This window comes from Impatiens glandulifera, chromosome 4 (genome assembly GCF_907164915.1).
Source record: "Impatiens glandulifera chromosome 4, dImpGla2.1, whole genome shotgun sequence".
Classification (NCBI taxonomy): domain Eukaryota; kingdom Viridiplantae; phylum Streptophyta; class Magnoliopsida; order Ericales; family Balsaminaceae; genus Impatiens; species Impatiens glandulifera.
In genome coordinates this window covers 10,635,091-10,651,217 of record NC_061865.1, presented here as the reverse complement: position 1 = coordinate 10,651,217, position 16,127 = coordinate 10,635,091, and the positions used below count along the sequence as shown (strand labels likewise).

General features: G+C 29.8%; 1 protein-coding gene across 1 annotated transcript; it reads left to right on the top strand.

The window, feature by feature from the left end:
• Positions 1-10,548: 10,548 nt before the first annotated feature.
• Positions 10,549-14,335, top strand: LOC124934012 (probable BOI-related E3 ubiquitin-protein ligase 2). Its single transcript, XM_047474467.1, has 4 exons — positions 10,549-10,839; positions 13,079-13,220; positions 13,307-13,656; positions 13,722-14,335. The coding sequence occupies exons 2-4, from the start codon at positions 13,112-13,114 to the stop codon at positions 14,238-14,240; spliced, it is 978 nt and encodes a 325-aa protein (XP_047330423.1). The 5' UTR covers positions 10,549-10,839; positions 13,079-13,111; the 3' UTR covers positions 14,241-14,335.
• The last annotated feature ends 1,792 nt before the right edge of the window (positions 14,336-16,127 follow it).

Here is a 16,127-nt window from a genome sequence, read left to right as displayed (position 1 = left end):
AAGAAAGGAAAGGAAAACATAGTGAAGATGCCCTCTCAAGGAGAGAAGGACAATTGTGGGCTTTCTCTATATACCAATCTCCTATTATTGACCAAATTACAGAAACATGGACAACTGACATAAATATGCAACGGATAATTTTAGACTTAAAAAACGATCCAAATTCTCATCCAGATTTTACCTACCTAGACAAACAACTTAGAAGAAATGACAAATTGGTAGTTGGTTATAATAAAAGATTAAGACAGGAATTAATTGAGTCTATGCATTCTTCCTCTGTGGGAGGACATTCTGGAGTGTTTGCAACTTCCAAAAGAATGCAATTGGCCTATTTTTGGAAAGGAATGTTAAAAGATATAATAGAATTTATTCGAAATTGCAATATTTGTTAAATCAATAAAACTAGTAATACACTCCCTAATGGTCTTTTACAACCTCTTCCTATTCCTAATCTTATTTGGACTGAAATATCTATGGATTTTATAGAAGAGTTACCTAAATCTCAAGGCAAAATTGTTATATTTGTAGTTGTTGATAAACTTTCAAAAATGGCACATTTTATGCCAATTAAACATCCTTATTCTGCCTAAACAATTGCTACTGTTTTTCTTGATTCGATTTTCAGGTTACACGGAATGCCTCAAGTCATTATAAGCGACAAAGATAAAGTGTTTTTAAGTTCATTTTGGAAAGCATTCTTAAAACTACAAGGAATTACTCAAGCTTTATCTACAACCTATCATCCACAAATAGACGGACAAACGAAAATCACTAAGAAATGTTTAGAGACATATCTGAGATGTATGGTGGGACAACAATCAAGTTCGTGGGTTAAATGGTTACCTTTATCGGAATGGTGGTACAACACAAATTTTCATTCAGCAATTGGTGTATCTCTATTTGAACTCGTATATGGTCACCCTCCTCCCGTTCATGTACCATACTTAGCAAAGGACTCAACTAACGAAAATGTAGACAGAAGCCTGCAAGCAAGGGAAAAAACAATTAATTTAGCTAAGTTCCACCTTTTAAGAGCACAAAATATGATGAAATAAAACTATGATAAAAAACACAAATTCTCAGCACTGGAAATAGGAGAAAAAGTATACCTGAAAGTTCACCCATATCGACAGCTTACAATGACTCAGGAACGTTATCACAAACTTCGACCTAAATTTTACGGGCCATTCAAGATCATTGACAAGGTTGGTCAGGTAGCGTATCGAATTGAACTGCCACCCAATGCCAAAATTCACAACATCTTTCATATCTCACAATTGAAGAAACAAATCGGGAATAATCTCACGACTCCAGATCTATCGGACATAAACGATTCTACACATATACCTACAACAATATTAGATGAAAGATTCACCTTGAGAAACAAAGAGACAATTCACCAAATCTTAGTTCAAAGAAACGACAATGAACCTGATAAAGTTTGCTGGGAAGATGCTGACCAGATTGCAACAGATTATCCAGATCTTAGTTGAAAACCAGAGGGAGACGAAGAAGGCGCTGTGGTCGTCCACCTTCAAATGGAGAGAGTATTGTAACGAATACAGTTGCTCAAAGCTTCTATGTACTTGTAATAGAAGAAATGGAAGAGTGAAATCTAGAAGCAGCCATGGAAGAGTTGGAAGAGAGAAAACCTAGAAGAAGCGGCAAAGAATTGAAATGGAGAAACGACAATAACAAATGAAACCTAAACCTAATGCTGATAAATTATATAAATATAAGAGTCCATGAAGTTATGATAAAATTAAATAAAGTTATTATTCTTAATTAAAAACAAAAGTTATCAGATTACAAATCTATTTATATAACTTTGATCCACCAATGTAGACATTGATTATTTTTTTTTATGAAGTTACATTTCTCTCACCTTGTGTCTTCTTGATTTCTTCCTTCTTCTTGCAACTCTTCTTACTATCTTCTCATCCCTTCTTTCAATTCTCCATATATCCCTTAGCATCGTCACACAACTCTCTCTAATTTTTCTAGTAATTGGGGCCTAAGTTTGTTCAATTCTGACTTCAGGATCTTTGCATTAAATTTTATCCTCATGGACTCAATTACTGCTAAGAACTTCAAAACACAAGTTTCAGCAGGTTAGTACGATAAATCTCAAACAATGTTAAAAGTGTATAACTTATATTATGATCGTTGTTAATAGTAATCGGTCTTGTTTGTTCTCCTATATATGACTACATATGCCACATGCAGTAAATTCTACAATTCGTTTTATTATCACAATCTTGCCAAGGAAAATTCAAAATATTGAATGAGAAGTCAGTTATTGAAGCAGTCATTCCCGTGTTAACAGTATACATGAATTCAACAAACGCATTTTTCTGTTTTACCAAGGCAAGAAAAATACTTTTAGATAGATGAATTCAATAAACACTTTTAGATAGATAAATCTAGCTTATTATTAAGTCCTTAGATGTAATGTATTTTTCCTCTCATTGTTAATGGTTTGTCAATGGTAGGTTGTCAATTAATTGGATTTCTTTTTGTTTCATTCTGATGCAGTACAAATAAAAATATTTTTTTCTAAAATAGGGAACATAATATGCAAAATATGACCATTTTTTCATTTGGTTAGGTAGTCAAAAAATGAGAATATTCTAAAATATTTGAGAGGTTACTTACAAGGTCAGCCTTATTTAAGTCTTCAAATGATAAATGAAATAAATTTATTTCTTCTTTAATTACACCGGAAAAAACTTCAACATCATGAGGATGTGAACTTTGCAAATGAACATCATATTAAAAATAATATATATATATATAATAATCATATAAAAAAATCTTACATATGCAAAATAAGATAAGCAAATTTTCCGGATGATGTTGTGAGTTTTCTTCTTTGCTTTTTCTTTAGGAAGTAATTGATCAATTGGCTCCAGGCATCAATTATTTCAGAGTCTAAGTATGTTTCATTTTTTAGTGTAAGCGTGTATTCTCTGGTCAGCGTGACTCAATCACTTTAGAATAACACTTCACTGCAAAGACAAATGAAGAAAACACATCCTAATAAGAGTTAAAAAACATTAAAATGACTATAAAGAGTTTTAAAGATGCTACCTTAAGTTGGATTCTGCAAAAAAATAGGTCAGCAACCTTTTGATCAACTTCTGAAATTTTGGAATAATGGAAGACATGGGATAATCTCATCCTAACTATTTCCATGTAAGGAGAGCAAAGAATCTCCCCAGGTTTTTTAATCCTCTGCAACCTCTGTTGGAGTGGGGCTATTATTGTAGGTGGAACCGGTGACTCGTCCACATGAGGTTATACTTTTACAACCAGAAGTGGTGGTGTTTTAACTCGAACCGCTAACCGATTGTTAATAATTAACTTCCTTTTCCTCTTCGACTACTCTGTTCTCTATGATGATGATTCAAGTATAAGCTTCCTCTTAAACTTGACCACTTCGGATTGATGATCTATGGCAATATCTGCAGTATCCTCCACCACCATTTTGGGTGTGGTACCACTTAGGGTGGTGTTTCAACTAGAACATTTACGATTTTATTATCTTTGGAAACATTCGCAACATCATCTACCACCACTTGGGGTGGTGTTTCAAATCGAACATATGCGGTTTGATTATCTTTGGCAACATCCACAACATCATCCACCACCACTTGGGGTAGTATTTTAAATCAAACTCTTGAGGGTTGAGGTTCTTCTACATGGGGTGCTTTGTGAAATAATTGTGAATGACATCCTTGAGAAATTGATTTGTGGCCATAGCCTCGTACAAGACATGGATGGACGAATCAAATAGGACAGATGGGTTGACTTCATGTTGCTATGATGATGTTGTTACATCTGCCAACACTTGTGTTGCTTTTGCTATATTTTTTGCAGATCTAGTCATGTTCTGTGCATATTTAGCTAGGGTTGTGCAAAAAAAACAGAAAATCGATAACCAAACCAAATCGGTAGCTTACCGTTTCATTTTACCAATTTATTGGTTAATCGATTCTAACTGTTTTGGTTAACCGTTTTTTACTGGTTAAATGGTTCGGTTTTCGGTTGAACTACTTTTCTAACGCTTTAGTTGGTAAACCGGTAATAATTTAATCATATATATTTATATTAGTTATTTTATAAATATTAAATATATTATAAATAATATTTAATAATATATATATTTGTTATTTTTACATTTTAAATTACAATTTGTATAGAATTGTTTTAAAAAAGAAATCTAATTTATATGGCTATTAATTTAGAAATTGAGACTTTTTTTAAAATATATAATATTTTACAATAATATAATGTATTATAACATAGATAAAAAAATGGAGAATAACAGTATGGCGTAAACAAGGATTTTGAAAAAAAAATCATTTAACAAGTTTAATACTTAATTTAGAATATTAAATTATCGGTTCACAGTTAAACCGGTTAACCAACCGAAACCAGTAGAACCAAAATCGATAAAACTGATACTTATATTGGTTGATTAACTAGTTTGTAAAATAAGAGATAAAATTGGACTTAACTGGAACCGTTTAACAAGTTAACTGATCGGTTGAACACCCTTAGATCCAACCATGTTCTGTGCAGATCTAGCAATAGTGTCTAATGCATTTTTAATGATGGAGGAGGTTAATACTTTAGGCTCATCCTCTCTAATTTGATCCCCCTCCATATTATTTGTTACAACATCATCTACATGATCTGAATAATGATGATCCACATGATCATCCACTTGATCTAACACCCAATCTCACACCTCATCTAGAAGTGGAAGACGTCCAACATCCATTCCATAACTAAATCCTCCTCATTTCATTTTCATCTGAATCTTACTAAATATCTTATTGTCATCCCAACCTGACATTATCGAAAACTTCCTTTCCTAAGGCAATTGTAGTTTAGGGTCCATAATCCTATCCATGTAGAACAACTGAAACAATAAACAATATTTTAGAACATTTACATTGACATTTGAATAAAACACTAAATTAAAGTACTAACAAAAATGATTTACAATGAGAAATGTATGTGGTCCAATGAAATGACGTTTTTCATTCGTCGCCCACTTCTGGCAGCCTTCAACTAAGTCTTTCATTGTGAATTTGCACCAATTTAAGTTTCGGATATTATCGACATCAAATAAAGATTTCAGGATTTTAAACATGCATTGTATATTATGTGTGGTCCAGAGAAAGCTATTGACAACATAGACTACAAAGTCTATCTTAAAATTATTGTCAATTACTTTGTTGTTAAGAATCATCTATGGCATTATAGTTGTTCTTGGACCGAAACTATTTTGTTTCATTCTCCATTGTCTCCTTCACTACCACAACTGTGGATCATATTTGGGGGACTCTTTATCGTTTCCAATGGACTCAATAATTTCAATTTCCCCTCTCAGGATGCCCATTACGCACTGAACATCTTCTTCTTCAATTTTGACTTTCTGGTCATTTTGTAGGCTGATCATACAATTACTATTGTCGATGTCGAATTCGAATGACCTAATGAGGTATTAAGAGATTTCACCTGAACATTTTGAAAGACCAAGTGTAAGAAGTCCTCCGAAGCCTATGGCCTTCACGACCTCTTTTTGTTCTTTTGTCAATTGTTGAATTAGTTTGAAAATGCAGATGACGAGGTCCTAGTCAAGAAAATGATGTGTTCAGATTTTCTTGGGGAGGAAGGAATTGAGGGAGCGGAAAATGAGGGAGTTGAGGAAGCGGGAGATGAGGGAGTTGAGGAAGAGAGAGATGAGGAAGTTACAGATGAGGGAGTGTGGGTGTGGTTGCACACCCTTCATCATCAGCTATAGCACTAATGGAAAGCAATGAAAAATCTGTTGTCGACCGATGATGATTCAATTTATATACTATACAAAAAATAGACAGATAAATGAAGCACGATTAACATATATAAAAGTGGCGAAACTGAAAATTCAAGTTTTATTTACCATGTGATGGACCAAATGGTCCAGGACATGGCCATGTCCTGGACCAATTAGTATCTAACATAATTCAGCTAATTCAAGTTCCTAACTAACAAGGAGGTATCATCTTCTCCAAACATAATTCAGCTATTTAAGCTTTCAATTTTTGAATTTCAATTAATGTATGTATTTACTATACCATATTCTAAAATGGGGTTAAATGAGGTAGATAGCAAGTTTTGTAGCCTTTATTCAGTTCATAAATTCTCAAAATAAAATAATTAGAAGACAATAATATTTTTTAGAATACTTATTGGTCCAAGACATGACCATGTTAGAGAGAAATTGTTCCCTAACATGGCCATGTTTGGGAACAATTGTTCCTTAACATGGCCATATTCGGAAACAACTGTCCAGGACATGGCCATGTTATGGAGCAATTGTTCTGAAACATGGCTATGTTAAGGACAAATTGCTCCCAAACATGACCATGTTAAGGACCAATTGTTATAAGACATGGCCATGTTAAGAAATAATTATTCCAGGACATGACCATGTCTTGGACCAATAAGTATTCCAAAAAGTATGTATCATCTTCTCCAAACATAATTCAGTTAAGTTTTCAATTTATAATTTCTATTACTGTATGTACTATACCATGTTCTCAAATCTCCTAACTCAAAAACAGAAAATAGAAACAAGAATAAAAACAATTTCAAAATATTAAATCAAGTTCCCAGACATGGTAATGTTCAGGACCAATTGGTCCATAACATGACCATGTTCTAGACCAATTCCTAACATGAAAATTCAAATTTGTCATGTATCTTCTACAGCTGTTATTAATAACTTTTCTGAGTTCATCCATAACAGTTTCTAAAAACTAATAACTCAAATTTTCTAACTCATATATAGAAACCAAAAACACAATTAAATACATCTTTCAAATATTAAATCAAGTTCCTAAACATGAACATGTTTGGAAAAACCTTAACTACAGGATGATCATGTTCGGGAACTTACCTAGTGTTAGACTTGGATGTAGTTGAAGGAATCTGATTCTCTTGAAAAGTAAAAGTAACGATTTTAGGGTTTTAGTTATTCGTTAACATTGTTGTTCGACATTGATTTTAGGGCTTACCATTTTCGAAGCTCGAAAGGAAGAAGAAATCACCGAAGTCCAAAGTCGTAGAAGAAGGAATAATAAATCACCGAAGTCCGAAGTCGCAGAAAAAAGAAGAAAAAATCGCAGAAGTTCTAAGTCGCGGAAGAAGAAACTGTTCGAAAATGGAGAAGAAGTCGCCGAAGTTAGGGAGGTGAAGAAAGAAGACGAATGGTTCAAAAATAGAGAAGAAATCGCCGAAGTTAGGGAGGTGAAGAAAAAAGACGAATAGTTCAAAAATGGAGAAGAAATCGCCGAAGTTAGGGAGGTGAAGAAAAAAGACGAATAGTTCGAAATTTGGAGAGAATGAGAAAGAGAGGGAGGGATTTTTTCCACAGTGACAGTCATGAGGTGGGGCGTCGCTGGGGGTTCGGCACCTAACGTCGCTCTCCCTATCATTTTTCTAATTTAAATATGTGAGAATTATTTTGGTAAAAATATTTAAAAAATATTAATATATAATTATAAAATAAACATATAATTTATTTTATTTTTATTCTTTTGGTTAATTAATAAATTGAGTGATGTGATGGAGACGATAAAATTTGATTCAAATAATATATTTAAAAAAAGGACGTCATGTGACGATATACAAAATTACTAAGAAAATCGGCCTAGGATTGGTCAGTTTGGAAACACATGAAATTAGAGATAGAATTAAAACTGGAGTGTAGTTGAACGAACAAATGTTATTAAATTTATTAATATTATAAATAATTAAAATATGTTTCAAACATTATTTCATCTAAATCAATACTACGATAAGATAAGATGTTTAAAACAAAACTAAACTCTAGTTAGATAGAGGTGAAAGTTTCCAAACAATGTAACATTCTTACAATGTGTGGTACAAAAACGACGTCATTTTAAGAATAACGCCACTTAATTCGAAACACAAAACGATCCCTTACTTAGTATCAATAATAGTCTTGTAATATATTTATTAAATTACAATAGAAGATACTTTTGGTGAGGGGTCATAAAACACATTTTCAATGAAACAATAAAATCTGTCAATATCTATTAATTGTCTTCACATCGTCAAAGTCGAAGTCTTTAAGGACAAATCTGTCCTCGATAAAATGGTACAAATAGACAAGAAAATTAAATAAAGTTACTTTAATTGTTTCTCATATATGTATATATATTTTTTACTTTGAAATTGTGCTAGATTTATATATATTTAAGGGAAAAGTTTGGTCAAACACAAACTTCTATACTATGGATCTGGATAATTTTTATTTATAATAGTTAGTTTGATATATATATATATATATATATATATATATATATATATATATATATATATATATATATATATATATATATATATATATATATATATATATATATATATTGTTGAAACAAGAAATATGAACTCAAAATGATTAAATCAAAGTATAGCTAATGAAAAATATTAAAGATTATTTAACGAAATTAAAATGAGTAAGAGCATTATATAGTTCATATAAAAAAATTCTTAAAGTTAAATATTACAACGTATTATGTTTCTAAATAAATAAATAAATTATTATTTAGTGCAATGATATTGATTCTTAATAATTTACATTTTGATTAATTAACAAAAAAAAAAAATTATCTATAATGTAATTATTATTTACTTATTTATTTTGAATATAAATCACTTTTGTATTTTTTTTCTTAAATAACCAATTTTTTTGACTTTCAAATTCAAAATAAAAAAATATATATATTTTTTCAAATAATCCCAGGCAAACAAGTTAGTGGAATCATATTTAAATACATAATAAACCTTAAAAAACTTATTATATTTTTTTTTTGTATTTATGAATTGAGATAAATGAAATAAATAAATGAATGTTATAAATGAAAAAATAATAGGAGATATTTAAAAATTAGTATTTGGTTATCCTAACAATTACATTAACAGTCAATTTTTACCAAATTTAAGTAAAATAATAAGAATTATTTTGTTTTTATTTAATATATTAGATTTAATTCAATTAGATAAGAAAATTAAGTAAAATATAAATGAAAAATGATTTTTTTTAATAAATATTTAGATTAAGGTTTAGAAAGAAAAAAATAAAAAAATGAAACGGTAACGTCGGTAAGAAATGAATAAAAAATTAATTTAAACCGGGTTTTTTTAAGTTTTTATGGGGTTGCAGAGTTGCAGTTGGTTCACCCGCCAACTGCATCACCAAAGTCAGGACGCGTGCAGGGGCCCATCGCCCAACTCTCCTTCCTTCCACCCCTATTTAATTCTTGTCTCTATGTCAAATTACTATAATACCCCCCTTTCTATCTCTTTATTTCACATGTTCCAAATTCTTTTTTTCAACTTATTATATTCTCAAACATAATTTGTCTATAAAACAAAAAATAACTAATTTAAAATTATTTTCATACAAAATATTTTAAATGATATAAATAATAAATAGAAAAATGGTCAAGAATCATTATTAGGGTTAATTAAGATTTCAGTTTTTTAAATCTCACAATTTTGAAATTCTTTATTGTTAAAATGATATAAAATAAAATTTTGTTTTAATCGTTTTTAAACGTCGTTAACATATTAGGTAGGTGACATGTATAAAATAACCGAAATCAAAGTTTTAACTAACGGTTATTTAAAATTTTGTAGTTAAGTTAGTAACATATTTTTTATTTTTTTTTATAAATTTTACATAAATAATAAATTAATGACAAAACATTTGTTTGATATAATTTAAAGAATATGAAATCTCATATGGTAAGGTTTGAAAGATGATGCCTAAGATCTCAATTAATCTAAATAGCTCTAATTTGACAATTTGATGCCTAATGAGAAATAACATAAAATTAGTTATGATTGTAAATTAGCTAAGTCGTTTTTTTTTTTAAAATAAATTTAAATATAACACTCAACATTTTAACTCTCACATTTGCCTACCCATGATAGAATATAATTAAAACGCTTTTTGAGATTCGTTCAGTAAAGTCTGTCGAAAAATTAATCGTTATCTCGTTTGATACCGTTTTTTCTTATTTTTTAAGTTTTTTTTTCATTTCATTCCATATTTTTTTTTCTTAAACTATTTTTATTTTATTTTTAATATACATGGACATTTTAAAATATAAATAGTGTAAGTAAATTAAACAATTATTCTTTTATATTTTTATACATTAATTTTAAAATAAATAATTAAATTAATTATGTACAAAATATTAACACAATAATAAATTTTTTATTAAATAAATATGAGAATAAATAAACAATAATTAAATAATGTAATTTTAATATTTATTTATTTTTATTAAACATTAGAGATAATAACAAATTAAAACTGTGTTTAGTGATGAAGAAAGAAAGAAAGACACCATTGTAATATACGAAGGATGGAAAGGGTAGTTGTGTAAATTGAGATGATGAGTGTCGTAATCTCTGAAACTGCGTTGGTTGAGAAAAACGAGAGAAAAAACAAAGGAGGGAAAGCACAGCAAAGCAAACGGTGGAGGAGATAGAGAGATAGAGATGGAGATGGAGGTAACAATAAGAAGAAGAGAGAGAAAGAGAAAGATCAATGACGACGAGCGTGATTCCAGAAATTTGCTGAGCCAGCAAGAAGATGCGGATGCGGAAGGTGGCGGGTCCCACGCCTTAAACCAAGCTTTAATCCTTCTCCTCCTCCTCCATTTCCACAAATCCACTTCTCTCTCTCTCCCTCTCTCCCTATGCGATCCTCAATCCTCACGGAAATCGGAACTAATCTCTAATCGGAAGGTATTATTTGACACTATTATTACGATCTGCGTTATTTGTTCAATCTCGTAACTAGCTAGTAATATTATTGTATGAATTCGTATGCAAATGGCGGAGGATTCTTTTCAATTTAATCCTTCCGTTTTGTTATCTTATGTTCTGATCATTACAAGAAACTTAGGTTCATCATCTGAGTCTGATTTTGGATTGTATTTGACTGTGTTAACTTTCTAGCAGTTATGAATTAGTCTGTATGTTTTTAATGTTCATGAATGTCTTAATTACAACTTTGATACTTTTGAAGTGTTTTTTTATTGTAGTATTATTATACGAATATGAAGGATTTGTTGAATCTCATAACTAGCTAGTATTATTGTATGAATTCGTATGCGAATGGCGGATTCTTTACTTTAATCCTTTGTTTTTATCGTTTTTTTCACGATAAGTTTGAGCAAGGATTTATGTTCTGATCATGTTCAACTTAGGTTCATCCTCTGTTAATTTTCTAGCAGTTCATGAACGTCTTAATTAGTATTTGCAATTTTGATAGTTTTGAAGTGTTTTTTTATTGTATTATACGAATCTGTGGGATTTGTCGAATCTCATAACTAGCTAGTATTATTGTATGAATTCATATGCAAATGGCGGATTCATGACTTTAATCCTTCCGTCTTTATCGCTTTTTCACTATAAGTTTGAGCAAGGATTTATGTTCTGATCATGTGATGATCAACAAAGCAACATAGGTTCATCCTCCGTGTTAACTTTCTAGCAATTTTGAGATAATTGAATGTTTAAAGTTCATGAATGTCTTAATTAGTATTTGCAACATTGATAGTTTTGAAGTGTTTTTTATATTGTATTATATGAATCTGTGGGATTTGTCGAATCTCATAACAAGCTAGTATTATTGTATGAATTCATATGCAAATGGCGGATTCATGACTTTAATCCTTCGTCTTTATCGCTTTTTCACTATAAGTTTGAGCAAGGATTTATGTTCTGATCATGTGATGATCAACAAAGCAACTTAGGTTCATCCTCTGTGTTAACTTTCTAGCAATTTTGAGTTAATTGAATGTTTAAAGTTCATGAATGTCTTAATTAGTATTTGCAATATTGATAGTTTTGAAGTGTTTTTTTTATTGTATTATTACGAATCTGCGTGATTTGTCGAATCTCATAACTAGCTAGTATTATTGTATGAATTCATATGCAAATGGAGGATTCATGACTTTAATCCTTCGTTTTTATCCTTTTTTCACGATAAGTTTGAGCAAGGATTTATGTTTTGGTCATGTGTAACTTAGGTTCATCCTCTGTTTTAACTTTCTAGTAGTTTTGAATTAGTCTGAATGTTTAAAGTTCATGAATGTCTTAATTAGTATTTGCAACTTTGACAGTTTTGAAGTGTTTTTTTTATTGTATTATTACGATCTGAAGGATTTGTTGAATCTCATAACTAGCTAGTATTATTATTGTATGAATTCCTATGCAAATGGTGGATTCTTGACTTTAATCCTTCGTTTTATCCTTTTTTTCACGATAAGTTTAAGCAAGGATTTATGTTCTGATCATGTGTTGGTCAACAAAGTTTGATAGTTTTGAAGTGTTTTTTTTATTGTATTATTATGATCTGAAGGATTTGTTGAATCTCATACCTAGCTAGTAATATTGTATGAATTCATATGCAAATGGCGGATTCTCGACTTTAATCCTTCGTTTTTTATCCTTTTTTTCACAATAAGTTTGAACAAGGATTTATGTTCTGATCATGTGCAACTTAGATTCATCCTCTGTTACTGTTAAATTTCTAGCAGTTCATGAACGTCTTAATTAGTATTTGCAATTTTGATAGTTTTGAAGTGTTTTTTTATTGTATTATTACGAATCTGCGGGATTTGTTGAATCTCATAACTAGCTAGTATTATTGTATAAAACTCGTATGCAAATGGCGGATTCTTGACTTGAATCCTTCGTTTTTATCCTTTTTTTCACGGTAAGTTTGAGCAAGGATTTATGTTCTGATATCATGTGCAACTTAGGTTCATCCTCTGTATTAACTTTGTAGTAGTTTTGAATTAGTCTGAATGTTTAAAGTTCCATGAATGTCTTAATTAGCTGTTTTGAATGATAGTCATGGTTGAATTTATTAAGTTCTGTGTCCTTTTCCCTTCTTCAATGGATCATACAGAGTTCCTTGAATTCCTGTTGGAGCTAGCATTTTCATAGAAGTAACTGAATTCAATCTTATCTGCAGTGTTAATATCGGCTGCTCTTTGTTCATATCAATATGATGAGCAACAACAACAATACCAGTAATTTGCCACCTATTTTCATTGACGGGAACCAATTACAATACCATACTAATACATCGAATCAGCTTCAGTTGTTTGGAAATTGTGAGTTCTTTTCTCTTTTTATAATCTCTACGATACCATATCCAATATCAAAGTAACACATATTTGTATTGTTTATTGGGTAACAGTACCAGTAGGATATAATTGTTATGGGAATGACAGAAATACGTCTGTCATTCAACCCAACAAGAGAAGAAGTAGGGAAACAGAAAATATCTCATTACAACAGAAGGTTCAGATTTCCCTAAACTATAATGTTTACAATGATGAAACTGACCGATCAGGAAGTATGCCAAACAAGAATCCCGTGTCTACTGGTTTAAGATTGGCGTATGATGATGATGAACGCAATTCATCTGTTACTTCTGCAAGCGGAAGTATGACTGCAGCACCTTCAATGATTATGTCTCTTGGTGATAACATTAGGACTGAACTCGATAGACAAAATGAAGAACTTGATCATTATATCAAGATTCAGGTAATGTTGACTTGTAAATGTATAAAAAAAAACTTCATAGTGTACTAATTAGAATTTTTGTGCAGGAAGAAAACCTAACGAAGGGAGTTCGAGACATGAAGCAGAGACACATGGCTTCGTTCTTAACGGCAATAGAGAAAGGAGTGAGCCAGAAACTACAGGAGAAAGACATGGAAATAGAAGGCATAAACCGCAAGAACAGAGATTTGGTAGAGAAAATAAAACAGGTAGCTAGTGAAGCCCAAAACTGGCACTACAGGGCAAAGTACCATGAATCAATGGTGAATGTTCTAAAGAATAACCTCCACGAAGCAATCTCGAAGGGGGCGGCGGATCAAGCAAACAAGGAAGGGTTTGGTGACAGCGATCAGGTAGACGATGCAGCATCATTTGCTGCAGCAGATCAGAACAACAATTACATGAACATGAACATGATTTGCAGAGGATGCAAAGGAAAAGAGGTATGTATGTTGTTGATTCCTTGTAGGCATTTGTCTTTGTGTAAAGATTGTAATGAGTTCATCCATGCTTGTCCTATATGTCAATCCATGAAAACTGATAGTGTTCAAGTTTACTTGTCCTAATCATCGTCGATCTAGGATATCGAAAGTTTCTATGATTGTGTTTCTTATGTGTGTGGATCTTTTTTTCCTCCTATCATAAATATGGTTTTGAGGTTTGTGTTGTTTGTTTGATTTCTATTTTATGGTTGCAAATTGGTTTGAATTGATCATTGTACATATTACTCCTTTGAGTTGAGAGAGTTGAGAGTTTGAACACAAAACATAAATAAATTTATGTCTAATTAAGTTATCTTCTAGAATATCATCTATAAGCCAATAAGTTAGTTGTGACAAAAGTCGACTTTGATTCCCACTAAGAACGCCAAAATGACAAAAGTTGAGTTAGAATCTCACTTAAAAACGATAAAATAAAATCTGAATTAGTATTTTTATTTTTATTTTTATTTTGAAATTGAAGTAAATAAAGTGCGGACATATTAAATTTTAACATTAAAAAACAATTAGTAAATATGAATCTCACTTCTCGTAGTATGACACACATGTGCATGAGGAAAAATGGAAAAAAAATCTGAAAAAATATGTCTAGAGATTTTTGTTTCTAACATGATCATATTTGGGAGATTGAAATTTTTATCTCGAACATAGCCATATTTAAGAGGATTTTTTCAAGAGAAAATATTATTTTTATTTTTAAAATTTTACTTTTATTGAAAAAAATGTTTATTTTTATTTTTAAGATTTTACTTTTGTTACCCCACGCAATTAAAATATATATATATATATATATATATATATATATATATATATATATATATATATATATATATATATATATAAATAAAGTATAACATTTAAAGTAATTCAACCATTTTCTTTCTAAGCGTAAATTTTACAAAATTATAAAAAATTCTATAATTAGTATGAGCTAGTTGCTATTTGAAAATGATTTAATTGTACCAACAAAATTTATATTATATAATAATTATAATGATATATTTTATATTTAATTATTTGGACTATTTTATTTAAATATATTACTACTAATATATTTGACATATTTTTTTTTGAAAAGTTTAATTAATTTGATATAGATTTTAGTTAACTATGTATTATTAAAATAATATTTTGAAAGACATCTTAGTGTAACTTAATTTTGAAATTAATCAATAATATAATAATATGTTGTATAATCATATTTCAAGAGTTATTTATATAAACTAACTGGGTGTATAAACGGTTAATATTTGAAAAATATATTTTATTAAAAATAAAAATTTATTTAAAAATTATTCGAATTAATAAAAGTTCATTTAAATTTAAATGTATTATCAAAAATTAGATCATTTAGTCTATATTAGAAAACAAAGTTATCTAATACTTAATTTTTAATGTGTCTGGGGTCGAGACATGTGGTTAATTTAAATATATATGTGAGGGTAAATAGATATTTGGGTCGGATTGTGAGTTGACCCGCCCATAAACTTAAAACGATTAAAATTAAAATTTAAAATACTATAGGTATGTTTTGAACTTGCAACCAGAAGTACAATCCTTAACCAACTAGGCTATTAAGACTTTATATTTTAAATTTAACATCAAATTTAATGAACGCAATAAATATATAATGTTGAAATGTTCGAATGGTTGGGTCGAGAGTTATGATTAATTTGAAGATACATGTGAGAGTAAATTAAAAATGCTATTACATTCTAACCGTACTCGATTTTTATATCATTACTCGTACAAATGTACAGGCTACAAGCTAGTTTTTTTTTAAATTTATATATTTATTTTTCTTTCTTCTTTTCTTTTAAATTAATTAATTTCTATCTTTACTTTTTATTTTATTAATTAATTAATTAATTAATTTTTCTGCATTTATCTATTTTTCTTTGTTCATATATTTATATGTTAGTATTTGATATTTGATTATTTTAATTTTATATT

Excerpts from the sequence above, each read along its gene's own strand:
- LOC124934012 (XM_047474467.1), top strand. The coding sequence starts at position 13,112 with ATGATGAGCAACAACAACAATACCAGTAATTTGCCACCTATTTTCATT. Across the intron at positions 13,221-13,306 it reads GCTTCAGTTGTTTGGAAATT|TACCAGTAGGATATAATTGT; the intron begins GTGAGTTCTTTT and ends ATTGGGTAACAG. Across the intron at positions 13,657-13,721 it reads ATCATTATATCAAGATTCAG|GAAGAAAACCTAACGAAGGG; the intron begins GTAATGTTGACT and ends ATTTTTGTGCAG.